This window comes from Spea bombifrons, chromosome 1, assembly GCF_027358695.1.
Source record: "Spea bombifrons isolate aSpeBom1 chromosome 1, aSpeBom1.2.pri, whole genome shotgun sequence".
Taxonomy (NCBI): domain Eukaryota; kingdom Metazoa; phylum Chordata; class Amphibia; order Anura; family Pelobatidae; genus Spea; species Spea bombifrons.
Genome location: NC_071087.1, coordinates 36,666,987 through 36,694,752, shown reverse-complemented (window position 1 = coordinate 36,694,752; position 27,766 = coordinate 36,666,987). Strand labels below are relative to the sequence as shown.

The 27,766-nt window shown below is 41.3% G+C and overlaps 1 protein-coding gene across 2 annotated transcripts; it reads right to left on the bottom strand.

The window, feature by feature from the left end:
• Positions 1-1,716: 1,716 nt before the first annotated feature.
• SLC10A7 (solute carrier family 10 member 7) lies at positions 1,717-27,449 on the bottom strand. Of its 2 annotated transcripts, XM_053460757.1 has the most exons (5): positions 26,795-27,448; positions 24,265-24,347; positions 17,835-17,971; positions 9,072-9,147; positions 1,717-1,906 (listed from the first exon to the last, which is right to left on the bottom strand). In XM_053460757.1, the coding sequence occupies exons 1-5, from the start codon at positions 26,892-26,894 to the stop codon at positions 1,808-1,810; spliced, it is 495 nt and encodes a 164-aa protein (XP_053316732.1). In that variant the 5' UTR covers positions 26,895-27,448; the 3' UTR covers positions 1,717-1,807. The 2 variants fall into 2 exon arrangements, with proteins under 2 accessions (XP_053316732.1, XP_053316741.1); XM_053460766.1 differs by lacking the exons at positions 1,717-1,906; positions 17,835-17,971 and having other exon boundaries at positions 9,073-9,147; positions 26,795-27,449.
• Between the last annotated feature and the right edge of the window lie 317 nt (positions 27,450-27,766).

Genomic DNA, 27,766 nt, shown 5'->3' with positions numbered 1-27,766 from the left:
ACGTTGACCGCCTCCTAAACGCTTTTAAAACAGGCGTCCGCCACCAATGTATGGCGGATGTTGACGCCCCGGGGAGGGGCCAGACATGGCCCATGATGCCGATCTCGGTGTTGCTGAATGCCTCGACATCGAGGCATTACAGCAACACCGTTTAAGCTTAGAAAGTGATCGTTGATCACTTTCTAAGCTTGTTTAAGTCTCATGACGTGTCAGGCACGTCATAGGTCGTTAAGTGACCGTTTTGCATGACGTGCCTGACCCGGCAATGGACGTTAAGGGGTTAATCATGAGCCCATTTAACACTGTAGTTCATCCTCAGAGTTGGAACAAATGTTGAGGAGATAAAAGATTCTGAGAAAAGGAAGTCTCAATGTCCTAAACGGTCAAATTTTGAGACCCCTTTGTTAAAACAGTATCCAGATAGCATATTGTACTTGAAATGAACGCAGACCCTAGTATTATTTAGCTGACAAAGGCCCTCTATGTTTACATGTCCCGGACAGACAGGCAGACAATATATAAGTGTAAACAGGTGTGTTTGCGTGTGCATAAAACAGCCGTGTCGGTGCATTCTGTCTTCCTTATAGGAGAAATGCTCATGCGGCTCCTGATTATACCGGCTGCCGATCTAGAGTTGACATAGCAGGCTAGCAAACAAACTAAATGAACTCAGACGGTGGTCAAGAGCACGTATAATCTTCTTTGCAAAGATATCACGGAGCTATTGCTAAGACATTAAATGACCCCTTCTAAATAATTTAAGGAAGAACATATATGGAAAACCCAGAAAGGTCATCATAAAGCAACGTAAACAAATCCATGATATAGAGGCCAAAACGATTGTGATTGACTTGTGAATACAGGACATATCCATTTGGTATATACCACGGAATGCCACGGTCTGATATTCAAGAAAAAGAATCTTGAAGCTGCTGTTACATCTAAAGAAGAAAAATCTCTTAAATTGGATTGGTCATCTATTTTTATGAATTTATGTTCACTAAGAGATAATCACAACTTTCTTTGCATTACAGTATCTAGCAAAATACACTTTCCCCCCCATAAATGTCTTTATATATGTGTTGTATAAGCTACAAAATAGTGGATGAGAGGTTTTTTATTACTAAAAATTATAGTACAATGACAAGATAAAAATGTTCTTCCCATAACGCATATAATTGATTTTATAAGGCAAATTATGACTTGACTTCCACAAAAAGTATCTGAAGTGGCATTGGTCCTTTTCTCTACTTCATTTTTTTACGCAGCACTACTGACAATCTTTTATTGATTTGGCCAGAACTGTGATTTATTTGCTTTCATTCAAAGTCACAAGGAAAGAAGAGAAACAGCACAAGACAATGAAGATGGACACGGCATCCAGAACTAAAACGGTCAATCATTTAAGTGTTTTAACTATTTTTATCTTGGCTTTGCTTGCATTGCGCTTCCTCTTCTCACTGCACCAGAATGCATATCCAATATATCTCATTAAAGAAAATAAAGAAATCAATGTATTGACATAGGTCTTCATTAGCACACATTAACAGCAGCTAATGATTCTATTAGATCATGGCTAGTTTATTGCCTCAGCTGGAAGAAGACCACCGGAGGTCAGAGGAGAGATTAACCCTTTAGGCTGCTGGATTAGAAGCTTAAGCGCACAGAAAACATTAAAGATACCCGACCTTCTTCATAATAACACAATTTCACATATAAAGCAGGATTACAGACATGAAGCCTGAGCATTAGTATTTATTACAAATAGGATAAACGCTAGAACAGACAGCAATGCATTACCGTTCCTCTACATATAAAGATACATTTTAGAAGGGGGGAAAAAAGGGAGAAAAATATGTATACTTGCCAAAAAACTCCCAAACGCCGAGTTGAAGATTGCAGCAGCCTAATCAAACAAAACAGAAAAGAATGATTAATACCATTTCTAATTAATACTACTATACATATAAGGTCATATTCATGAACAAGGTCTTAATTTATATATAATATCAATATATATACACACCTATGCTTGCAGGCAGGCATAACAAATATTGCCCAAATCAAAGTTTTTACCATTTATATACAATGTTATTTATAAAAGTTAAAGAATATTTATACTACTGCATTAAAACCAAAACCTACTTGTATTTCTAGATGCCTATTTATTTCGTTTTTGTTAAACAATGCAAAGCACAATTTACATTTCTATTTACCACTAGGAACACAAGCCACTGTTTCCATATCCATGCAGTAAAATCCTTAATAGCCATCTAGCAGGTTGGTGATAAAGGATTAGATCAAACAAAAGATCTGAAAATTATAGGTCACATCAGGACTTTCATAAGATGAAGGGAAAACTCTCCGGGCCCGAAACTTCTGAGAAGTTTGAATGAAGTCCAAAGCTAGTAGCGGAATATACCTCCTGTTCCAAATAAGAATGCCATGGCAGTGAATGGATAATGAGAACCTTGTTCCAGAGAGCTTGGTTTTCATACTCAAACTTATCATTAATTCAGCAACTTTGATAATTTCATTAGATTGGCTTCCTTTGCATACACCATCAATAAAAGATCGCACAGGACCTTGGCTTCTCTGGTCACAAGCTGAAACGGGCAAGGTCTGTACGGGTCTAACACTAACATATGGCTAAGCTAGTTGCAGCGAGAGAATAAGCAGTGACAGATAAATAAAACATCACACCTGACATTGAAAGGATTTAGGGACCTGTAACAACGCTCATTGCTAAACAAGGCTGGGAGGCGACATGTTCTGGCACAGTATGACTATGCCCCGGTAGCACTGGCATGTGCATATACAACCCCACTACTTATAAAGACACAATTCAATTAAAAATGGTCCTACAAAGCTTTAAGTAAATACCACAGTTTTTGAAAAAAGAAAAAAGTGAAATAATCCAACTCAACCCTTCTTCGTAGTATCTGGGGGAAAAAAATATGTATAGAGGGAGCCAAAGAACAAGTGTACTTCCAAACAGCTAGATGAACCATTCACACACACATTTATTCAAATAAATGCTAGTTTGGTCAAATAAAAAATGCACTCTTACTATATAAAATCAACTTAACTCTTTGGGAGGAGGAGAATTGACCTGGAAGTCATCAGACTCAACAACCAACATGGCTGCAAGACTTGAGAGCTGCTTCATATAAACAACTCATAGTACCTTAATAGAAGAGACCAGGTCAACAGTAGTTGACTGTTTTATGAATAAATCAGTTGCTGTTCTCAAGTGATTTAAGGTGAACTCTGTGGAGTTTACTACATAACTTGACTGAAACCTTAAACCTAAAAGGACAGAAATGCCTTATTCAGTTCCCCGTCCATATGGCATTATAAGAAGTAAAATTGTAGTAACTAGTCTTACTATATACAAGTTTCATTCATTTTAATATCACACTAGTATATTCTATTATTTGCAATATAATTATAATACCAAAAAAACAGCCTAAAATGCAATGAGGGAGGTTTGCTTCACTTTCTATCCCTTAACTATGACGTTTAGGAGCTCTAACTCTATTCTTCATCAAAAACAGTAAACCTTGGATGTTTTTTTGTTGCCTATTTTATCACAATTGCCTTTGGAAGAAAAAAAAAGGAAAGGAGGCATGGGGTTAAGAGTGCAAAATTAAATATGCTGTCACCACTCAGTGGGAAAATGAAGTTGCTTTTGTGAAAGAGAAGTTTAATGAGAACAGAGACGCCCGACATTGATAGATGCGTAGACACCAAGGAGTGCGTGTAAGCAAGACAATATGTGCATGTTACCGTCTTACAGACAATTTTTCACCGGCTATCCTGAACGACTTAGCCCTTTCTTAAGGGGCCTATTAATCTCAAATTTAGTTATTATACAACATTTATTTGAACATATATTATGAGCATGATGACAGTTAATAAAGGAAGTCTTCGACGAGCCCTGTTTTTACATAAAGTTCATACTACGGCTCCCAGTAGTTCTTAAGTGTGAATGGAATATCGCGCCGTGAAACATGCAGGTCCGTATAAAATACACTGGGGCTTTAAAGCGACTGTTTAAATGCATACGGAAATCTAGGCACAAATACCGAGTTAATAGTTCAGTGAAACTACCCACAACCGAAAGAGACCAGGGGAGTGTAATTTATGTCAATAACATATGGATTTTCATGTTTATCTCCAGATGATCTAATATTATAATAAACATACACAGAACTTCTATTGAGCCATTTACCTCTCTCCCCTATAAATCCTTATTGCATTAAAATATCTATAGGGAAAGAAAGCGCATCCATTCATACAATTCAATACATGAATTTTTCAAACTGGGAGGAAGCTAGAATAAATCTCTATGTGCAGCACTGGTTCACGGGTGAGGTATTTAACGCAGACTTGTATGGAAACGTGGAAAAAAATTCTAATAGCACTTATTGTTTAACCTTCGGAACCTTTCAAGACCTAGGCTTGGCTCATCGAGCTGCACTCGAGCTTTAGTTGGACCACATAGGAAAAGATGGACATTCACAAGCCAATAGGTGTTTGAGCCTTCCCATTTCAAATGCCAGGCTGAGCCAGACAACGTGGTTGAGACCAGCTTGGGCCTGTGCAAGCTCTCCAACCTGTACAAATAGGGCATCGAGCTAAACTCTGCTCAGCAAGAGGACTATTCCAATTATCTTCTACTTCACACAAAATTTCTATCTCATTCACTATGTTATAAAAGTATCCAAGTATCTTTAGTTTCATAAGCCTATTAAAACTCATTTTCCACTAAAAAACATGTTCTGAACATTCTATTTGCATTTAGGAAAATGTGGGCATGTCTCATGGTAGTGCTCTGGCACCCCAGCAGTTCACCATTACAACTCGTATCAGAGGAAGGGTCCTCATCCAGCTCAGTTATGAACACACTGCTTAATGTCACAGCGCCTCCATAAGAATTAGTGCTCCCACAGGATAAATAATTCATTCTGTTAACAGATTACAAGCAGGGCAGCCCATTCATTTAATACTAGGGTACCCATGGTCTTGGGCTTCAACCCAAATGAAATGATGACAGCCTGTATCCTCTGCCATTTCTTTAAAAATATCCCATATTTTCTTTAAAAGCATCTCATGTGGTTACAGAAGAAACGTGCAAACATGTTGGCTAAGGTGGATTTAAAAAAAAATATATTCTAACACAATTAAAGAATTTTTAAAACACTTATTTCCACCAGATTAAAAAAAGAACCATCAGTAACTTCTTCAAAGTCATTTTTAGGTCTTGATGCTTATATATGTCACATATTTTGTAGCAACCCCCCTTGCACTCACATACGCTTTATGGCCTTTTGCCCTTTCAATCATGAGGTATATTACTCCACTGGCAGGGAAAAGCCGTCCTGAACCACAGGGACCCCAGCTGGGAGTGTAAGAGGGCAGGAGGCTCATGCATTAACATAATAATCCAACCAAGCTCCCATAGGCCCTTAGGGCGGACAGCATATTAGGTAGGCCTCCTGTAGTGGAAGCTGCCTTATCATCTGCCTGTCAACCTGTGGCACTAATAGACTGTCCTCAATGGCACTCCAGTTACAGCCAAGTGCACGATTACTTTGCTCTTAAAGACACAAATCCATCTCTTTAGGTCTCTTAGTGGACCACATATTCCTGTCCACTTTATTTAACAATAAACAAAAAATGAAGATAAGTCATCTTTGTAAGCTGTGCGCGATGAAAAAAATATATCAAAATTAGAGTGTGAGCTTGCGAGCATGGGTGCCACTTTTACTGATGTATCAGGTTGTCACAGTCTTTCAATTCTAGTTTAGTCATTCCCTTTGAATGTTTATTCCGGAAGAAGCTCTGCGTAAATGGTTGGCACCATATAAATAATAATAATAATAATAAAACTCATCATGGTGTGTGCATCTACATTAAATTTTAGAAGGAGATTTCATTGTTGGAATTGCAAGTCATTTGAATTTTGGGGGGGGCTGAGGAGAGAGAATTTATCTTCAATTCATACAGTTGTAATCATTCTAATGCAATAAAGAAGATCAATGCAAAATATGTAAAAAGGCCTTTTAAAACTTTCATTTTATGTAGGTCTGTGGTCGGGCTGGATCGCTGCGAAGACTAAAAAAAAGAGAGAGGGAATCGGGAAGCAAGGACACCCATGGAAGTTGTTTTTTTTTATTTTAATACACTGCTTCACCTTAGAACTCTAATTATCTAAGCACACAATACTAGGTACCCAACTGACTACACAGTGAATTCCCTAAGCAATGTCATGTTGACCTACACCTATATCTAGACATCATTTGGCTAGGGGTGAATTTGAAGCACATTGCCGTCTTATCCTCTGTGCATCAGACCTTTATTGTGTAGAGGCAACAGCGATAACATTTTAAGCCAACACAACACTGCATGACACCTCTAAATCGCATAAGCGGTTCATCCCTGCCCGATTGTCTTTTTGTGGGCTTGGAGCTCCTAGTGTGGGTCTTTTGGCCATGCAGGCTTACTCAGAATGTTTTAATGGCTTTCACTCTTTTCAGCAGCTCTTCAGAAGACTATATTTGTGTATACTTTAAAGACAGTGTAAACTACCACCAGAAGTTTTCTCAAGCCACTCTAAACTAAAGATATTTTATCGGTATGGTGATGTTATGGAGGACAATACAACAACAGGGCTTAAAAAGTGATCCTATCAGTAGGAATACCGATGTATTACTCAGTGGAGGGAGGTGGTTATTTGGAATAATAAAGCCAATAATTAGCTAATTTGCACCAAGCAATAAATCTCCCTCTTATCTCAACATGGGCCAATAAGCTTAACACCTACACACCACTACATCTAGTATAAGCACCAAAATTCAGCACTGATATCACACAATGCAAACATGAATGACTTCTCAATTACCCGTGGCCTATTACAGACTCCAAATAGGTCGGCTATAATCAGAAAATCACATTCTTAATATTTAAACATTAAACATTAGAAGATCTGTGTATTAAAATAGCTCAGTGCTTGTATTGTCATACAAGGAGCAATAACTGATGCAATGATGATAATAACTGTGACACAAATTACAAGCCCATAAGTAATTCGCAGGTATCTTTGATCTTCAGCCCTGAATGAACGCGGTTGCCTTCCTTTGCTTGCCTCTGGGACTCCTTTAGAATGAGACATCTGGCTACTTTGTTGTTTTAGACTAATCCATCCTCAAAGGATTATGGAGGGGAAAAAGGACACGAGACAAGAGAGCGCTAACAAAGGAGGCTATATGAGCAGTTCCTTGTAGAATGGGTAGTTAACCCACTCAAAGCATGGGTCCTGGGGACCACCACACTACAATGCGCTTGCAGTACACACAATCCTATGTATAAACATTCACAGGACCCCTGCTCATGCCTTAGGGTGTATGTTGAAACGAGAAGTAGTTAATTATTCAACAACTCCCACCAAACATAACCCTGTACGTCACTTCATGGTTTTCAAAGGATATCCGAGCACATAAAAAGGTCTTGATGGCCACGTACTTTATTCCATGGTGAGAAATGAACAGAGCGTGAACTGCATGTCAGTTCGGTTGCATTTATTGGGAATAATAATAATTTGTTTCCAAGTGGGACTGTTGCACAGGAATCAATAAGTAATCAGGCCAGTCAAAATGCAATGCTGCTATGGGCCATGCTCTACTAGGGCACAGCAGTGATAGATTACATGACTCGGGCCATGAATCTCTAGTTAGGTATCTGAGAAATAAACAAGGCAAACATAGGAATTCAGTATTTTATATATATTTTAATTGCTCCATGTTTCGGCTCTTGCTAATTCGACTTTACATTCTGCCTACACATCAAATTTCTAAGAAGATTTGGACATTTGCAGCCACACTTTAGAGTAAAGTCTTCACCCTAAGTTGGAGCACACACATGCTTAAAATTAAACTTTATGATTCATAAAACATAGGCTCCCTCTAGTCTTTCAGCCAGGATTGAGCAATCATACCCTGTCTACAGATACAGCTTCAAATAACAAAGGGCCTCTTTGGTTTAAAACAGACTCCTAATAGGCGGACGCAACAAAAAGCTACACTCCATCGCAGCTGAAGAACCTGTGCAGCAAGAAATATCCCACTCCCTTCCGCATTATGCGAGCAGAATGGTATACATGCCCCCTCCCCGGGTTTAAACACATAGGGGTACTTTCTAATTGTACATACAAAATAATAAACTCTTTTATAGCAGCCGTGTTGAACTCCAACCATTGAGGGCCACAAATAGGTCTGGAATTTAACTTCATGTTTAATTCCTTCTGAGCAATCAAATATTGAAAATAAATGAAACACAATATTTGCTGAAATTAAAAAAAAATATCTGTATAATTACATGAAACATTGTGCATATGTTTTAGAACAGCTTGTATCACACATGTAAAGTGAAGGGACCTTGTTCTCCAAACAGCTTATTAGTGGTAATTGTGTTAGCAGCTAGCGTGTGTATAATTAAACATATGTTTTAAGTCTTGTTACCCAACACCTCTAACTCTACAACACGGTTTACATGGCTCTCCAAAGACTTGGAGATTAGGTCTATCACGGGGTTACACATTTTTTTTCTCTAAATCAACAAATTTACAAGTAATTCTGCTTGTGAAACGTGGAAATCAATTTTAGGGTCTACACATCTATCTCAAATGCAAACCAATTTCAAAGAAAATTATCTGCAGGCTAGAAAGCTGTACTTCATCTAAAGTGCTGTTATGACTGAGAAAAAGTGAATCGATAACTACAAAGTACCGACTAACAAATATGATTAGAAACAAAGACTAAGACATAGTGATGTGAATTTAGAATATTATATATATATATATATATTACACACATCACAAAAATCTGATACATTCACAGAGATCAATATAAAATGGCACAAAAGGCTTGCCAGAGCAATGGCCTGATGTGATACGTCTTAACATTTTATATTTCTATTTCTTACATTTTTTAGTCTCATATATTGTAAAGAATATCTGTTAAGAACATCGCTGGCTTTTCCAATGAATTCCCAGATGAATAAGCGCTTACCTCATTTCCACCAACTGCTTTGGTCAAGATCACTGCAGATGAAACTGGAGGAGGCATACAGCTTACAGTCTGCAAACTTAAGCAAGGAGTTCAGTTAGGTATCATCACAGATAACAGAGACAGATGATTAAATGCTTTCCTTCATACGATCACTTGCAATCTTAAAAACAGGCCAATTCCGTTTTGTATTCAAGTAAAAGTTACAGATATTGTCATGTTTTATTATTGTTATAAAAAGTACCATAAAATGCTCAGAAGCATTTTAGCTTTATTGATTTATATAGCTACGTTTCCCACCACATTCAACCTAAAAAATGGGGGGGGGGCTTGAGCTCCACACTAATTTCTAATTGTACTAATGACAATTTGTACTCCGTGCCAAAACTGCACTGAATATATAGCTCCCTTAGGGAGAAACCGAGCTGCGTTCATAACCGTTTGAAACAAAGTGTATAGAGTTGTATTCCTCTAATACAAAATGGGTTGAAAAATGATCTATTCAAGAGTCATGTGCCAGTAAGCTTAGATGGAGAATATAAAATTTAATTTTGATGATGTATTACGCTGGTGATGCAATAAAGAATTTGTGCAGTTTGGAGTAAATCAGATTTTTGTTTTCCGTTCTATGTCTTAACCTTTCACACTAAAGCTTTTTGTGGTCCATCTTAAAACCTTTCCTTACAAATATATTTTTTCCAGCACTGACGAAAGAATAAAGGATGGCTAAAATACAGTTTTTATTTACTACTTCAACATTGCGTAAGAATATCACTGTGCAATCATTGCAGTGAAGGAACGAGCGATAACTATCTGAGATGTATGGAATGGCGTTCCACCAACCTCAACGATCATCGAGATAACACTACTTACTGTGTGCAGCTTCTACATTGTACAATATCTCATACGCAAGACTGTAAACACCAGGTCACACACACAGATTTTTGCTTTATATTTCTTTAAAATCAACAGAAAATAGAACCAAAATCCTGTTGACATTAAAAAAATATCCAGAGTAGTTCATATAGCTGATAGCACAAAGTAATCCCCCAAAAAGCTCTGCGTTGGTCTTCTGAGTTCTGTAAAAATGATGCTTTATAATGTCCAATTGAGACCCTTTAAAAAACAATAATCCCTACTCAATATATTATTTTACCAACGGCTTCCAAAAAAAGGTTAAATATAAATTCCTGGTGGTTATCTGGCTTTTTTCTTAAAACCTCTCTTGTTTTTTTAGCCACCACCTGGATCAGCGGAATCAGAATGTTGTAAAACCTGTTCTATGACATCGCGCAAATGTCAGCGTATTACCCTGAACTACTGAAAGTTTTTTGAAACATATACTATATTTAAGATCAAATTTCCACGCTGGAGCAGAAGGTGTGACATCAGGAGAAAAGTCTATCTGCAAGGCACTGAATATGCTTCACGATGCTGCTTATTGAGGAATCTTAAACTGGGGCTTAAGCATATCTCCTTTAAATGAAGAATAAGTGTTCTAAGTAGATTAAAGGGACTAAACATATATAATTATATATATATATATATATATATATATTGTGGTAAAGTGTATGGGAGCGTGGTTGATGGTATATATATCTCACCTGGTTACCTCTGCCAGGCATGGTAGCAAACCCAGGTGCTCTCAGGTGAGGCTTCCTAAGCTCGTTACTGGGGAGGAAGCCTTAAAAGAGAGGGCTGTTAAGTTTGCAGGTGAAGGGAGAAACTGAATGAAGGAGCAGCTACAGCCAGCGCTGCAGCTCACCAGGTATGAAGCTTTACCCCATACAAAACTGGTTACTTTGCTTTGTGACAGACCTTAGGCTGCTAGAGAGGTATCCTGCTGTTTAGTTAGAGCCGGACAGGCTTATAGTTTGTTTTGTTTACAAGGTGCTCTGTGACTACAACATCTAAATAAACGCGCTTTTACGTTGGAAACCTGTGTGAAACTGTCATTGCCGCCCCATGCGTGAGCTGTCCCCTACAATTGGTGGAGAATGCGGGCACAGTGGTGCTAGGAGCAACGGCAGGACAAAACACAGCATCTGAATTTTGTGGACATTTAAAGGGCTGGAAGCATATGTCCTGAGTGAAGGCTGCAGCACTGTAAGGCCCATCCGGCACAATGGAGGAAGTGATAAAGCAGCTGATACAGGCTAACCTGAGACATGAGCAGGCCTTGGAACAGCAACGGAAGTTTCATGCAGAGGCTTTTCACGCCCAGCAACATGCGCAACAGCAGACTATGGCCCAACAACAGGAAACGAATCGCCTGTTAATGGAGCAGATTGCTGCGCTCAGAGAGACTGTTGTGGCTCAGTCCCAACAAGTGGAGGCAAGCCCCCTTGAGACTGTTAACGTGAGGAGGGCCGTTCAGCGGGGCTTACAAAAAATGACACCCGACGACGACGTTGAGGCATACCTCACCGTATTTGAGAGAGTGGCGGAGAGAGAGAGACTGCCAGTTGCAGAGTGGGCAGAAGTGATTGCACCCTTCCTGACTGGTGAACCGCAAAAGGCCTACTATGACCTCGGGGAGCAGGATGTCCGGGACTTTACAAAACTAAAAATGGAGATCCTTGCTCGCCTGGGTGTTACGCCCGCTGTTCGGGCCAAGAGAGTCCACTGTTGGAAATACACCATGAACAAGCCTGCCAGGTCCCAGATGTATGATCTGATTCATCTTGTACGCAAGTGGCTGGAACCAGAATCCACTACACCAGCCCAGATTGTGGAAAAGGTGGTAGTGGACCACTACCTCCGCGCCCTCCCGGCGGAGCTACAACGGTGGGTTGGGCATGGAGACCCCAGAACTGCTGAGCAGCTTGTCAACATGGTGGAAAGGTTCATAGCAACCGAGGACTTCCTCCGTGAGGTCCCTGCGGCACCAACACCTTCCAAGACTGTCAGACCCGCGACATCTTTGGGTAAGAGAGTTCCAGCTGGAGGTGTATGGAAAAATGTGAGAGAGAGCAGGGCTCTAGAGTTTGGGCAAGGGCAAAAGACTGATCCTGAACCCCTGGGACCCCACAATCCTAGAAAGGGCTCCCTACTAAGGAGGCCAGGGACCCCCCAGTGCTGGAGGTGCCATGAGTGGGGACACATAGCCGCCTATTGCCCTCTTAACTCAGAGCCCATGGTGTGTGACGCTAGTCGGCGTCAGTCCCTGTTTGCAGAACCTGTTTGTGCAGCCATTCCAGAATCAGAGACTGAGCCGCATTTTTGTATGGTGAAGATAGGTGACTGCTCCGTGAAGGCACTTTTGGACTCGGGTAGCCTGGTGACTTTGGTTCGGGCTGGCCTTGTGACTATGGACTACGTGCCGAACAAGCACATAAGAGTGCTATGCATCCACGGGGATATTGTAGCTTACCCTGTGGCCCCCATTAAGTTGGTGACCCCATCTGGAACTGTGACCTACGAAGTCGGAGTTGTAAAAAGACTTATGCATGCGGTTATTTTAGGCCGCGATTTCCCCTTGTTCTGGGAGTTGTGGAGAAGGGGGAACGTTTCTGCAGCTGGGGAACAAACTCCGGCAGAGTCTGTAACCCTCCCTGTAAATAATGGGTCAGGTGAGACGGCCATTGGGAACAATGATACCAGTAAGGGGCATGATGAAAAGGATCTAGGCCCACCTGAAATGTATAGTGAAGATTCTTTCCCCTTGCAGGTGTTAGCTGGGGAGGAAGAAGAAGAAACTTCCCTACCCGGCCAACAGGTCTTAGATTTAGAAATGTCTCGGGGTAACTTCGGGACCGAGCAAGTGAGAGACCCCACTCTGGGAACTGCACGGGCAAATGTCACGGTAGTAAATGGGGTACCACAGGAACCCGAAGCTGACCAGAAATTTCCGCATTTTGCCATGAATGGGGATCTAGTGTACCGGGTCACCAAAGTTAACAAGGAAATTGTGGAACAGCTTCTGGTGCCAAAACCATACCGACACCTGGTGCTGGACATAGCCCATAACCATGTGTTTGGGGGGCACTTGGGGACTAATAAAACACAAGAGAGGGTCCTCCAAAGGTTTTATTGGCCTGGGGTATATGAAGAAGTAAAAAGGTATTGTGAGTCATGCCCCACATGCCAGAAGAGTGCCCCAACACCACACTTCCGTAGCCCCTTGGTGCCACTTCCCATCATTGAAGTACCATTTGAGAGAGTTGCCATGGATTTGGTAGGGCCCATTGTCAAATCTGCTAGGGGACACCAATACATTTTGGTTGTCTTGGATTATGCTACCCGGTACCCAGAGGCGGTACCCTTAAGAAACATGGCCTCCAAAAATATTGCTAGGGAGTTGTTTTACATGTTCTCTCGCACGGGGATCCCTAAAGAAATTCTTACTGACCAGGGTACGCCCTTTATGTCACGGGTCATGAAAGACCTGTGTAAGTTGTTTAAAATCACTCACCTCCGTACCTCAGTGTACCACCCTCAAACAGACGGGTTAGTGGAGAGGTTTAACAAAACCCTAAAGCATATGCTAAAAAAGGTGGTAGAAAGGGATGGTCGGGATTGGGACTGTCTATTACCCTACCTCATGTTCTCTATCCGGGAGGTGCCCCAAGCGTCTACAGGGTTTTCCCCCTTTGAGTTAGTGTATGGCCGACATCCACGGGGTTTGTTAGATATTGCCAAAGAAACTTGGGAGACCGAGGCCACCCCATATAAGAGTGTTATTGAACATGTGGCTCAGATGCAGGAGCGAATAGCGACGGTGATGCCTATAGTTAAAACGCATCTGCAAAGAGCGCAGGAGGCCCAGAGCAGAATTTATAACAGATCTGCCAGGTTGAGGGCCTTTAATCCTGGGGACAGGGTCCTGGTTTTAGTGCCCACCGTTGAAAGTAAGTTTTTAGCCAAGTGGCAGGGTCCCTATGAGGTTGTAGAGAAGATGAGTGAGGTGAACTACAAGGTCCATCAACCGGGCAGGAGAAAACCCTTCCAGGTTTACCACGTAAACCTGATCAAGCCGTGGAAAGAGCGGGAGTCTTTGGGGGCGACCCAGGCAGGGGTCAAAGAAGTGGGGCAACCAGTTCCCCCAGTAACCATAGGAGAGGCACTGTCAGTGCCCCAGAAGCAGGAGGTGAGGGAGTTCCTGCAGGAAAACAGACGAAAGTTTTCGGACCTACCTGGCCGTACCCACCTCATAAAACACCATATTAAAACTGAGCCTCACAGTAAAGTGAACCTGAAGCCATACAGGATACCAGAAGCCCGTAGAGAGGCGGTATCCACGGAGGTCAGGCGCATGCTTGAATTAGGTGTTATTGAGGAATCTACTAGTGAGTGGTCAAGCCCCATAGTGCTAATCCCAAAGCCCAACGGGACGTGGAGGTTCTGTAATGACTTCAGGAGATTAAATGAGGTCTCAAAGTTTGATGCGTACCCCATGCCCCGAGTGGATGAACTGGTTGAGAGGCTTGGGAAGGCAAGGTACATTACAACACTTGACCTTACAAAGGGCTATTGGCAGATACCGTTAACTGAGGAGGCTAAAGAGAAGACTGCCTTTTCCACTCCAGAGGGCCTGTTCCAGTATGTTGTGATGCCATTTGGGTTACATGGGGCCCCTGCTACCTTTCAGAGGCTGATGGATCTGATTTTGAGACCACATCGTGATTATGCCGCTGCTTACCTGGACGATGTGGTAATTTTTTCGTCTGACTGGAAAAGTCACCTCGGTAAGGTACAGGGCGTGTTAGACTCCATTAGTGATGCAGGCCTAACCATAAACCCTGAAAAATGTGCAGTGGGTCTGGAGGAAGCAAGATACCTGGGTTATATCATTGGTAGGGGGCTGGTTAAACCCCAGATCAATAAGATTGAGGCGATACAGAACTGGCCTAGGCCAGTAACAAAGAAACAAGTGAGGGCTTTCCTTGGCATAACCGGGTACTACCGTCGGTTCGTGCCCAATTTTGCCTCCATGGCCACACCATTGACAGACTTAACAAAGGGCGGTAAGTCAGTGATGGTAAAGTGGAACCCCGAGGCAGAAAGGGCTTTTCAGAGTCTGAAGTCTGTCCTGTGTGACCAGCCAGTGCTCGTTTCCCCTGATTTTAGGAAACCATTTCTGGTTCAGACAGACGCGTCTGCTAGAGGTTTGGGGGCAGTTTTGTCACAAGTGGTTAATGGGGAAGAACACCCAGTGCTGTACTTGAGTAGGAAACTGACCCCAGCCGAGGAAAATTATGCCATAGTGGAAAGGGAGTGTCTCGCCATCAAGTGGGCGTTGGAGTCCCTGAGATATTATCTCCTGGGCAGGGAATTCGTGTTGGTGACTGACCATGCTCCTCTGGCATGGATGAAACAGAATAAGGAGAGGAATGCAAGAGTGACCAGATGGTTTCTCTCCTTGCAAAATTTTAGATTTACAGTGGAGCATAGACCAGGGAAGTTACATGGGAATGCGGATGCGTTGTCCAGGGTGTACTGTATGGTTGCTGACGCTGTCCAGACCTCTGGTCTGGAGTCGACGGGGGGGATATGTGGTAAAGTGTATGGGAGCGTGGTTGATGGTATATATATCTCACCTGGTTACCTCTGCCAGGCATGGTAGCAAACCCAGGTGCTCTCAGGTGAGGCTTCCTAAGCTCGTTACTGGGGAGGAAGCCTTAAAAGAGAGGGCTGTTAAGTTTGCAGGTGAAGGGAGAAACTGAATGAAGGAGCAGCTACAGCCAGCGCTGCAGCTCACCAGGTATGAAGCTTTACCCCATACAAAACTGGTTACTTTGCTTTGTGACAGACCTTAGGCTGCTAGAGAGGTATCCTGCTGTTTAGTTAGAGCCGGACAGGCTTATAGTTTGTTTTGTTTACAAGGTGCTCTGTGACTACAACATCTAAATAAACGCGCTTTTACGTTGGAAACCTGTGTGAAACTGTCATTGCCGCCCCATGCGTGAGCTGTCCCCTACAATATATATATATATATATATATATATATATATATATATATATATATAAATTGCTACTTGAGCACAGTTATCAGTTAGCTTGATCCCATGCTCCAATTATCTACAATTCGGGGGAAAATAGAAATTTGAAATGATTTGATGGAAAACGATACCATCTTTGGGACTTGGTTCGTCTCATTCTTCTCGTTTTGTATTTCAATGAAGCTTTGTATCATTTTCACGATCCTTCTCTATATTCACTTAGTCTTCTGAATCTTAAGGGAGTTACCACTTTGAAAACCAAAACACATTAAGCACTTGGAATGATTTTAAGGGGCCAATTGTAAAAGTATTCTGACATGGGGACAGCAGAAGCATACTGCATTACTCCAGCGGAAAGGGAATAAAGGACACTTATTAGCGCCTAACGATGAGCTCCATGTCACATATGAGCCGCTCCAATTTAAATATAAGAAGGGTTCACGCTCGGCGTGATGAATGCAACTGATTGGCTGATGTCTTTAGCTTAATTTCTCTTGACATCTTAATACTTATTTCCCTTTAGCCAGCCCCTAAAAATTAACATAAGTCAGATACAGCAGGAGAATTATCAAATATCAGAGCTCACATGTGGTGTATAAAATACACATAAACCAGAATAATTAAGGCTGCAGTCATTTTTCCTAGGGTATTATTCTAAGGTCTCCTTGAATAATATTGAGTGTATTGAGTTATACTTTGTTACTGAAATTTAAATATATCTTTACCACTGTATTTCTGAAACTTACCATGTATCGTTTATTTGTTCATCTAAAACATAAATGTTATTTAATTATATTATTGATTTTCCTGTGTAAGTCCTGAAAAGTAGATTAATTGCATCACAGTTATGCACATGTGCACACATATTCTAAATGTATATTGAAGAAATAATAAAAATAAAATCATAACTAGATGTTATTCACAAATCCATAGGAATACATAACATATTTGTGTAAAATAACGAATACTAAATTATTATTATATTTTATTTAAGCGCTTCTTACAATACATATATTCAAGGGGTATGACAAGACGAGAATTGACAGACTAAGACAAACTGATAAATTAGGTGGAGACAGCCCTGCTCGCAAGCTTACAATTCTATTATTATACCTTTTGCAAAGTATTATTTTTATGTTTAAACTAGTTATTTTAATAAAATTTAAGTTTGCCCATTTAATAATACAATAAAGGCAAATAATGCCCAGATGGGACAGACAGCTACAAACAGTATATTGGTGAAAATGACCCTAGCCTGGTTCAAAGAGGACAATGATAATCATAAATCATTCCAGTTGTCGCTTATAGAATAATCTATTCAGGAGAGAGAGAGGGGTGAAGCTAGTATGGTATGGTAATTCAAACAGCTTTTACTCAAATGAGAAAAAAAATATCCAGGCCTATTATATAGACTGCAGATATTAAAGTGTTTAAAGATGTTCAATACAGATGAAAAATATAAAAACTGTCACATTCTGCAACCATATTTCATAATGATGTAGAGTCTCCTCTACACGGACTATCCTCTTATCGCCATACATGGACACTTTCTGGGTTTGACCTGGAGTCTCCAGGACTCTTTCCTTCTTCTCAGAGCAGAAAGAAGACTGTCTGGGGCTAGCCCTTCCTACATGGCCAGGCCACCCCTTGCAGGGCTACCCTACACCCTCAGAAGCCTACTTCACCAGAAGAAGGAGAGCTCCTTGTAGCTTGCCCTGGGACGTTCCCAGCTATGCCTATCATCCTTTAAGTGCATGCACATGAAGTCCAAAGCCCAACGGTTTGTTCTGAACATTATTTGTATGGAACACGAAGCATCACATACCCTTTTAGAAGCCATTCGTTTGTAGGAGTGAGTGACAGCACTCGCAGAAAAAGCCATATTGCCGATGGGAAGAAAACAAGTGTAAACAGCTGGACAAAAAGGTGCAGCTTCACGTGCATCAAAGCATTTGTCAGCTCCTAAAAACAGAAACAGAAACACATTAGTTCAAACCCAACGTACTGCTTTATTCTCTGACATTCCACGACACAAAGTGGCCAGTGCTGTCCTAATGAGATGTTTCCGGACATTACTGACCTGGCACATATATGTAGATAACCAGACAGCGTTCCCAGAGAATGAAACGCCGAGGTCAGACTACTCGGCAATATTCAGTTTAGGGTCTCATTTTGAATAGCTGGGGATTTTTAACACATTGGTTGCTAAAGAGGCACGAATGTACTGCCTCTGGTGCACAAATTACTTATTAACTGCAGATATTCCTAAAATATTTATAAGCAGGAAACTTGGCCTTGGTTAATCTGTAGTAGTACATACTTAATAAATATATGCTTCTTAGGAATGGGATACACAACTGTGTGACCAATTAACGGCTTTTGGGGCTGCACAAAATTGTTATACATTCACACCGAGCAAAAAACATTCTGATTTCCTACAAAACAGGGGAATTGGGGGAGATAGTTGGACAAGCAGACGTGTATCCCACAGAGGAAACGTACCTCTTAAAGTGCAATATATGGGGCATTAAAACCGGACAGAGAAATTAGAAGAAAGGCACAAGAATAATTCCAATACAACAGACTGGGACATTCACAAATCATCTATCACCATGTGCTGACCAAATATATACTGCTCGGACTCGAAATTTATAAGATGATCTGCAATTTTCATAACAATGTGTCACAAATTATATGTTTGCCAGAAATTAATTTTATATTTCTGATAAAATGTGCATAGCAAAAGGGAAGTTGCAGGGGGGGGAATGTTCCTCGAGCATTAAATACAGTGCTGAATATAGAAACGTAGGTTATCATTGACAAAAACATGGTTTTATCTCATTTTGCTCTTTCTAAACTTCCTTTATCAGCAGGCCTGGAGGCTGCCATTGTTGCCGTTGTGAGATATTCTGAGTGATTTTCCAGCTCAGACACGGAGATGTTCCTTTATGGCAATGCTAACAAAGTCCTTGCCTCTAAATGCATTGTCATGAGTGTATTGTCTGCCACACGCAGTATGATAAGGAGTCAGGGTGTCTGTCCAGTAGATTGGACTAACATACTAGAGCTAAAGCACATGCAAGTGAATAATAATAATAATAAATATGAAGCTACCTGAAGGCATAATATTATGGAAAAAATAGAAAAATTAGAAGTTTAATATATAAAAAAATATTTCCATTTTTAACGGGATACTAGTAGGGAAAAGTGGCGGGTTTTCCCCTTTACTAAAGATTTACTAATTATATTATATGATTTTTACATAGCTTTAGGCTTCCAAATCACATGAGTAGGTAAAGAAAAAGAGCCCCATCAAGGCCATAACTCACATCATGCTAAATAATAAACAATACAATATAGTAGCCCTATGAGACCACTTTCTGGAAAAATTACTGAAAAAAATACAGAAATAAGTATTTACTTGTTTGTTAAACTTTTTTTTTTTAACGTTTTGGTACCTGTAAACAAATATTGTGTTACATAAAAGCAAATGGCCTCACGGAGCCAAAATCCGATTGAGTGAAGGGAAGCCATCCGCCATATGGTAAAAATCAGGTCACTTTACAGTTAAAGCATGGGGGAGAGGGTACTAAAAATTCATGCCTGGAAAAATAAATAGGTTAAGCGTTAAGAAACAGAATCAGACTTTTCTTTACTGCAACTGTATTCTCATCCAACCAAAATATACCTCAAAGTCTATTTGTTGGAATACAATCATTTCCGCCCACAGGTTCCTAAGTGCCCATTTTGGTATTTCTGAAAATGGGTGTTAAAAAGGGCTAGTTTATTTTCAAAATAATATCATCTTTACAGCAAACGCCGGTCTTTTATTCCGTGCATTATTACGTCACAAGAGGCTGGTTTCACAGACACCTAAAAACTAGAATTCTATGAAACATACGGCCACCACTTCGTACTTCTGGTTTCAAAAAGGTTATATATATATATATATATATACACACATTTTTTTTTTTTTATTACAAATGAACAGAGCGGACTGCTGTGCTACTAAAGATGCATTTACTGAATGGGGCATTTACGTGTTAATGATGACTCCAACATTCAGCTCATTTACTAGCTTAATGCAGCTAAGAAAACAGAAAATTGTACAAAGTGACCCTGTGTTGCTGAAGAAGATATAAAAAGTCTTTCTTTCTCACAACCTGAGCCATATTCTTTTCTGAGGTAAAAAATCTTAGCAAAGGTTAAATCTGCATTCCGCAGAGACCACAGTCCTCAGTTCTTCATAAAAGCACCTTGTTAGCTTGTTATTTTTCAATCAGTGTTACTTGTTTGGAAGATTTATTTAAATTTAAGGGGCAAGAAAGTGGAGAACTGAGAGAAAGTGTGGCAAAGCTCGGATATCGTTTAGCTTCCTTTTCTGAAATGCTCTTCTTTCTCCTTCCCCACCCCTTACAAAACCAAAAAAAACAAAGGGGAGGAATAATCGTGCAGATTAGGCAGGGATTTAAGATAGATGGTCACATATTAAACAGTAAAATGTAGTATTCAGAAAGGTGATAGATCTCACTATAAACCCCCATAATCCTTAGCTCGCTTTAAACTATTGACACAACACAGCGACACACCTTACGTGATGACCATAACAAAAGAAGCGTTTTAGCAAGATCTACTCTTCGTGTGTTTAGTGGAGACAGGTCCGGCTCGAACCCATCCTGGGTCACATGGTGATACTATGTCTTAAAACTAAAACGCCAATTACACCAATTATACAAACCCAGCCCTTAACAACCTCAGGTCTTAGTCCCCATCTAAGAAGAAAACAGAGATTATCTCATTGTGATCAGTAAGCAGGGGCATCAGGGTAGCCATATTGGCCATTTTGTTCTGGACACAGCTAATTTTTTTACACGTTGCTGATCACTGCCTATAAAGGGCTTTCATGTATTACAAAGGATGTGCAAACCCTTTACCAAATATATTGGGTTGTCTTGGTATTATTATTCTCTTTTATTTATATAGCGCCATCAATTAACGCAGCGCTTCTTACAATACATATATTCAAGGGGTATGACAAGACTAGAATAGGCAGACAAAGACAGACTGATACATTAGGTGAAGAGGGCTCTGCTCGCAAGCCTAAAATCTCAAGACGTTTATATATTATATTATAGATATATTCGCACACAAACACTGGTATATATATCCAAATCCTTCTCCCAGAACGGGATGACATGCATATTGGTGCATAGGAATCATATTTGATAAACTCAGTTTGGAAAAACATGCCATGTAAGAGGACGAACGTCATGTCAAAATTACATGATATGACACTAAAATCACTTTAGTTAGTAGGACCCGTTGCATGTAACATTATTTGGATTTTTCACACGGTACGAAGAATAAATGACATATTAAACCAAACAACATGGGAAATCGACAGTGTGATTGCTGTATAATAAAGACATATACGTATTTCTTGCACAAATATTTAACTTTTCATTTTCGAAAACTGCTTCTTGTTTGACATCTATTATACTGTTTTCCATTCCGCAATGTCCCTGTTGGTACATGAATTACATTTGTAGGATTTTGAGGTTTTTGCTGCGCTTTAATAACCATCCTCTTGAGATGTTCAGATAAATAAACGCAATTTGTCTCCAAGCTTCATTTGTAGCTGGAGTATCCTACAGGCCCATTAACATTCCAATGCACACGCTTCTGATCTGTAATAAGACGCTCTCGCGAATTTAATGGCTTAGAACCAACAGTCGGGGAAAAAAACATGACAAGTGGTAAACAGAATCGAAGAACACAATTATTAAGCTTTAAGCTACCTGGGATACCCATCCGTGTTAAAGCCCCGATCTATTGAATTGCTGTATTTTTTTTCTGGACACGTTTTGGGGGGCATCTGTGCTCTTTAACATGTTGCAGAAGAAGTGAAATTGAACGACTGAGTCTTCCCCAGAAATAACTCTTTAATCACATTTTTACCAAACCATACTTTTGCAGGGAATGCTTAATAGTCATGTGACGTAAAGCTTAGGACTGATAGGCTGTAGCCAGTGCTTTCAAGTCTCAGGCTGTTGCTATAGAACTCACTATATCCTCAACCAAGAAGTAGACGTCTCGTAGGCTATGTTTGTAAAGCTGGATAAAATCATCTAAGTCTGGAATATATATATTTTTTGGCCCAAGGTACTGGGAAGAAAGATTAAGATCATGTCCCGTGTCAAACTCGCGCTCAGTGCTTGGTCCACAGTGGACTAAGCCACAGTCCTATTCTCCACTGCAGCCAGAAAGCCCTCAAGAAGGGTAGTGTTCCGGGTCCTGTTGCTGGTAGTGCTCAGGAAGCCACAAACATTTGCCGCCTCTTCCCAGGCAGACCAGAGGGAGGATTGGATCTTCCCTAAGGAACTCAAAGAATCCAAGGCTTTACTGGCCTTTTCCAGGGAGGGACAAGCCCAGAATCAATATAGAGTGAGGACGCCCAAAGGGTCCAAAACCACTACTCCTATAAAGTCAGCACCTTCTGGCATCACGCCCTGGGACTCAGACCCATTGCTGCATTTCCAGTGTCAAAAAGAACATGAAGAACAAAATATGGCCCCCTCAAAAATTTAGTGCTGAGCGATACAAACAAAAAAGTACATGCGAGATCAACAAAGTGGCCACTTAATGCTGGTATTTTAAAAAAATCTGTTAAATACCATGGCTAGTGCAATCCTCCAACAGGCAGGCGCCAACCCTGTGGTTGGGACACCTTGGGCTTAGTGACACCCTTAACATTGGATCTATGGATCTTCCCCTTCCAAAGGAAGTACTACACTTGGCCATAACAAAATGCTTAAATGCCTTTAGTCTCAAACCAAGTCCCTTACTTCAACAAGACGTGGCAGTGCTGATAGCCCAGTTCAGCACGGAACAGCAAGATTCCAGATGCAATTCTTCTATAATTTGAATTAGAATGAGAATTATTTTAGTGTTGGTCTTAAGTTTATGAACTCATGCAGCATTTTATGAAATGGGTTTATGTTCAACACCTTACGTCGTACTGGTTGCCCTTACCAGAAGCATGGTTTCACAATCATGTAACTTCAGCCAGGCACTAACAGTGGTCGCGTGTATAAAAATCAGTAATACCAGCAACGGCGTGCACAAAAACCACAAACTGAAACCCTATCGCCAAGCTACAAGTGATCTTTGTGGCTCATACAAGAAGCTCTCTGTGTTTAAAACCTGAAAATCACACATCCAGAAAAGGGCAGCTCCTATCATAGTTGAAAAGTTATTCATAAACTGACTGCCAACAAACGTTAAGTAAACGAACAGAACTAATAGGGTCTTTGATAGGGAGAAACACTGCCGAAAGGCTCTACACAGCGTTGGAAGCTTTAGTTCGCTATGGGATATCTTTCAAAGCAAAATTAGTGCCAAGTGATTTACATGAATGTAGAAATGAAAAGAAGCATTTTTGTTTCCCTTTTTGCCGCTCATACATATATATATCGCACAGCTCTCTCTATTTGAACGAAGAAGCTCTGGTCAGATCTGTAACAAAAATCTATGGGTTCTAGGTGCGTCAAGCACAATCTGCGAGCCAAACACCCAGACACATTATCATACTACCTGCGGAGGGACAAACCTCATCAGCTCAGTGTAGTGTTTGAGCAGGAAAAACAATCAACCAATATATCACATGACCAGGTAAGGGAAGCTTACCGGAGCAAAATGCAATAAGACCAGATCAACGCGAACACATTATTGTGTATTGTATGCTCAAAACTCTTCTGAATCCTATATTTGCAAAAAAATAAATACATTTAAAAAAAAAGAAAATATATCTATATATATTTATTTATTGTTCTTGGGAACTTGTCCCCAGTCTGTGAGTACATTGTAAATACATCAGATAGAGCAGTAATTAATAGGCAAACATCGGTGATATTTACCCAGCTGTAGCCATGGTTCTGACAAATGTCAAGTTAAAGTCTAGCTTCATTAAAAAGCTTCGTTAAAGGGTTAAGGGATTTTGGATATAGATGCCCCCAGGGGGCGAAATCACCCACGGCAGCCATCCGTTCCCTGTTTTGTGGCAGAGGTGCTATCGTTCCCTTGCACCTACTGCCCTAGGCCTTTCGCCACAAAACCCCACTGATCAGTGGAGAAAACTAATATAAATGAATGTCCTAGTAATTCTGTACCTCAATACATATAGAAAACGACAAAATATTCCATAAACCTAAAAAAAAAATCAACTAATGTATATTTTGATATTTTCTATACCATACCTCTGTTTTTAATGACAGCCCGCTGTTAAAGAATATGGTCGAGACAGCGATGTAAGTTATGGTAACTTCCGGCTTCAATGGTCCTGAAAAACAAAACAAACAAAAAAGACTATAATGAGCATAGAAATTGGAGAGGGGGGGACATTTCTTTGCATTTAAAGTTCATCCATAAGTGAATTTGTGAATGAAAAAAAGAGAAGGGCCAAAGACTGGATGTGTGTTGGGATGGACGGTTCAGTTTTGTATGATGGGATTTTGTTCGTACCCACAAATAAAACGGATTCTGGAACATGCATGTATCTCTTGTATAAAACACATGGAAGCCAGCGTGATCACAGGGGTGTTATTCACAGAAGTTTCCAAAGCCCTCTAGGAATTCCAGGCCAAGACGTATGCCACCTTCCAGCGAGCAGAACAGTGACAAATACACGTCTGCCAAGACAACACATTCCATGCGTACCACCCAGTGCCGCTCAACACACGGAACACACACGGAACGCAGAGAAAGGAGCCCAACGCAATCAGCATAGAACTTCTAGAAAGCTGCCTTAATCATTATTTAATAGTCCCTGTTAAACGACATGAACAATTATACGTTCAAAAACATTTGGTTTTCAAGGTCATCGCCAGGGATGATCCAGCAGCGGCATTCATTCTGCGAGCAATAAAGATACAATCTACGCACCATAAAACAGTCTAACATCAACAAGCTGGGCCGGGCTTCCCAACACCCGTTTGGTGTTTTAATCTTAGATAAAGCAGGAGACCTGCCCGAGTCTTACACGTTTCCCAACCATCCGGATCCCTCTTGGAAGGGACAGAGCCTGGACTACAGCACATAGGCTTTGCAGACCCGTCACGGCTATATCTTACATGTCCCGCTCAGTACACTAAGCTGTCCTAGAATACATAAAGCAGGGGCGTCCAACGTGCGGCTCTCCAGCTGCTGCAGGACTACATCTCCCATACTCCTCAGCCAGCCCCTAGTGGCACGCACTCATCTGACCCATCGCCCCAACACAGCCGGCTGCATTTAGCCAGTATAAAAACATAGCATGCGACCGCGCATATCCAGTCCTCAGCTGGTCCTCCTCATCAGGTGCCCACTAGTCCTAAAATGCCAGGGCCACCTCGTCATCACCAGTCCAGCCTTGTAAGCAGTATGTATTAGTAGCTCAATCTATGTGTAAACCATGGGGGGGGGAAAGCCATAATAATGTTAATATCTTGTATGAGTCTGCATGATTTTTCCTCCCCAGAGGTTTTTTTGGGTGGGGTGTAAGGTGGCATTGTAAGGCAGGGTAAGAAGAACAAATTGACCAATAACTATGGAAGTTGCGCCACCACTGGCCACGTGTCTAAGCTTCTCTGTCCTTTACTTTTAAGCCTAACAGGTTTCAGCTATAAGAATATTGGGAAAGTGACAATTCTACTTTAAACGTTTCCCATGGAAATGACGCGTTCCGTTATTGTTCCCACGACTTTGGGAATATATAAAAGCTGATCAGTTACTAATTTGTATATTCACGCATTTCTTGCATCCTATATACTGTGCAAGTGCTTCGCAAAAATTGTTATTACATTAAAAATATTATTATTACTATTAATAGTTGGTGATGCTTCATATCAGACTGGAAAAGTTGTGAAAGCCGGAATATGGGGCATCCACGCAGAACATCCAGCTCAGGGCACTTATTGGAAAGCCCACTGAATGTAAAGGTCACGTATCTGTTTACACTTCAAACATACTTAGCAACATACTTAGTTAACATGTCCCAAGAGTTCCGCTAAAATACCTCTTTTCCTGTAGGAAGACCTAGGCTGACCCTGTATGATGTATAGTTAAATCAGTGAAATTCCTGCATTAACTGAATTATGCATTACACAGCGCCAGTTCATGCTTTTGGGGAAACTTGCCAGTGTTGTCCATTCATAAAGAATAGTAAGTGACACAGACACTCTCCTGTTAGTGAATAAGCCCCTAGGACTCCTGCTCACTTATTATTCCCCCCCTGTGGGTTTAGGCCCCTCTAAACCGGATGTAAGGGTACACGGGGAGCAGTATATGTGGGTGCCCCAGTCGCTCAGGAAGTGGTCGCATGGCTGCTGTGAGGTGACAGTGTGGAGCTGCTGCCAGGGCAACATCCTATTGGAGTCCCGATTACAGGACGCGGAAGTAACCCGGGATTTCTGTGCAACGTGTCACTAACAACCAGCGTGACCGCACCGGGTAAACGGGAGTCACACCGGGCTACAGCGGCCACAGGGCTCGGGTGGCTAACACGAAAAGATAACACAAAAAGTTGCGATCATGCGTGACGCCTGTGCCAGCAAGCGTCACGGAGATTAACCCTAACCGCGCTGCTCAGCAACGGCACGTAACGACTGGATGCCCGTTACTGTATGCCTACAGTACACAGATAAAGCGAGATCAACAGTGCAGGGTGTGCAGTAACCATAGAAACGTCATCAATATTATATTCCACGTCTATTAAGCATCTGGGGGGGGTGCAGGACCCCCGAGACTCACCCCCTTTCTCTCCAATGGAAGGCTGTAGTTTCGCTGCGGTGATGACCAGTATGATCCCAATAATAAACCATTCTTTTTTCAGTCTTTCCAGTAGGCCCATTCTCTCGCAGTCCTCCTCTGCCTACTGTGTGATAAAACGTTCAATTCCACACAAATCCGCCCTTTGCTTCGGTCCACAGCGGCTACATACATGCGGCGAGCCCCGCCGCCTACAGTACACTACACAGCAGGAGGTCGGGCGCAGGCTAGCGATTCATTTCAACAGGACCTAGCGGTAAGGAAGTCTCCCAGAGAGCCGCCATCATTACCACGCAACCTAGAATACTCCCGCAGGAGACTTCCCTGCTCTCGTAAAGATCCACAAGAATAACGAAAGGATCGCTCGATTCGTATAGAGAACGTTGGGGATGTTTCCGATGGAAAGTTCGTATAACGGAGCGGTAATAAAAACGGGCGATCGCCAGCAGCTTACAGACCGCTTAGAAGCCTGTGCCCTCGGTTTAAAGAGACCATCACACCACAGCTCGTCTCCTCAATGTGAACGAAGCTGGGCTCGAGTACCGTGTCGGTGCGTTGGATCGGATATTTTACAAATGCTCTCTGTGACGTTTGGAGGAGGGTTTTCTGGTTCGCCCTGTTTATCTCCTGTAATGTTCTGTCCCGAGCAGAGTTACTCATCTAAGATCCCAGATGCTCCACTTTTCTCTGGGGAGGAAAAATAGGCGGTAATGCTGATCATACACTACTTTGTCTGCTGTTAGGGTGTGGGGTGAAGGCTGGGTGCGCTCTACGTTTGGGTAGATTTTGGGTGAAATCAGAACTGCTTTTGTATGTGTTGTGAAGAATTATTAAACAGATAAATCGAACTCATACACATACTTTTTTTTCTTGCTCTCGTCTTTAATTACGGTCTGTCCATTCGAATTTCTGTACTTCTTTAAGAAACAGTAAAGTGGACGCACGCGCCAGTCT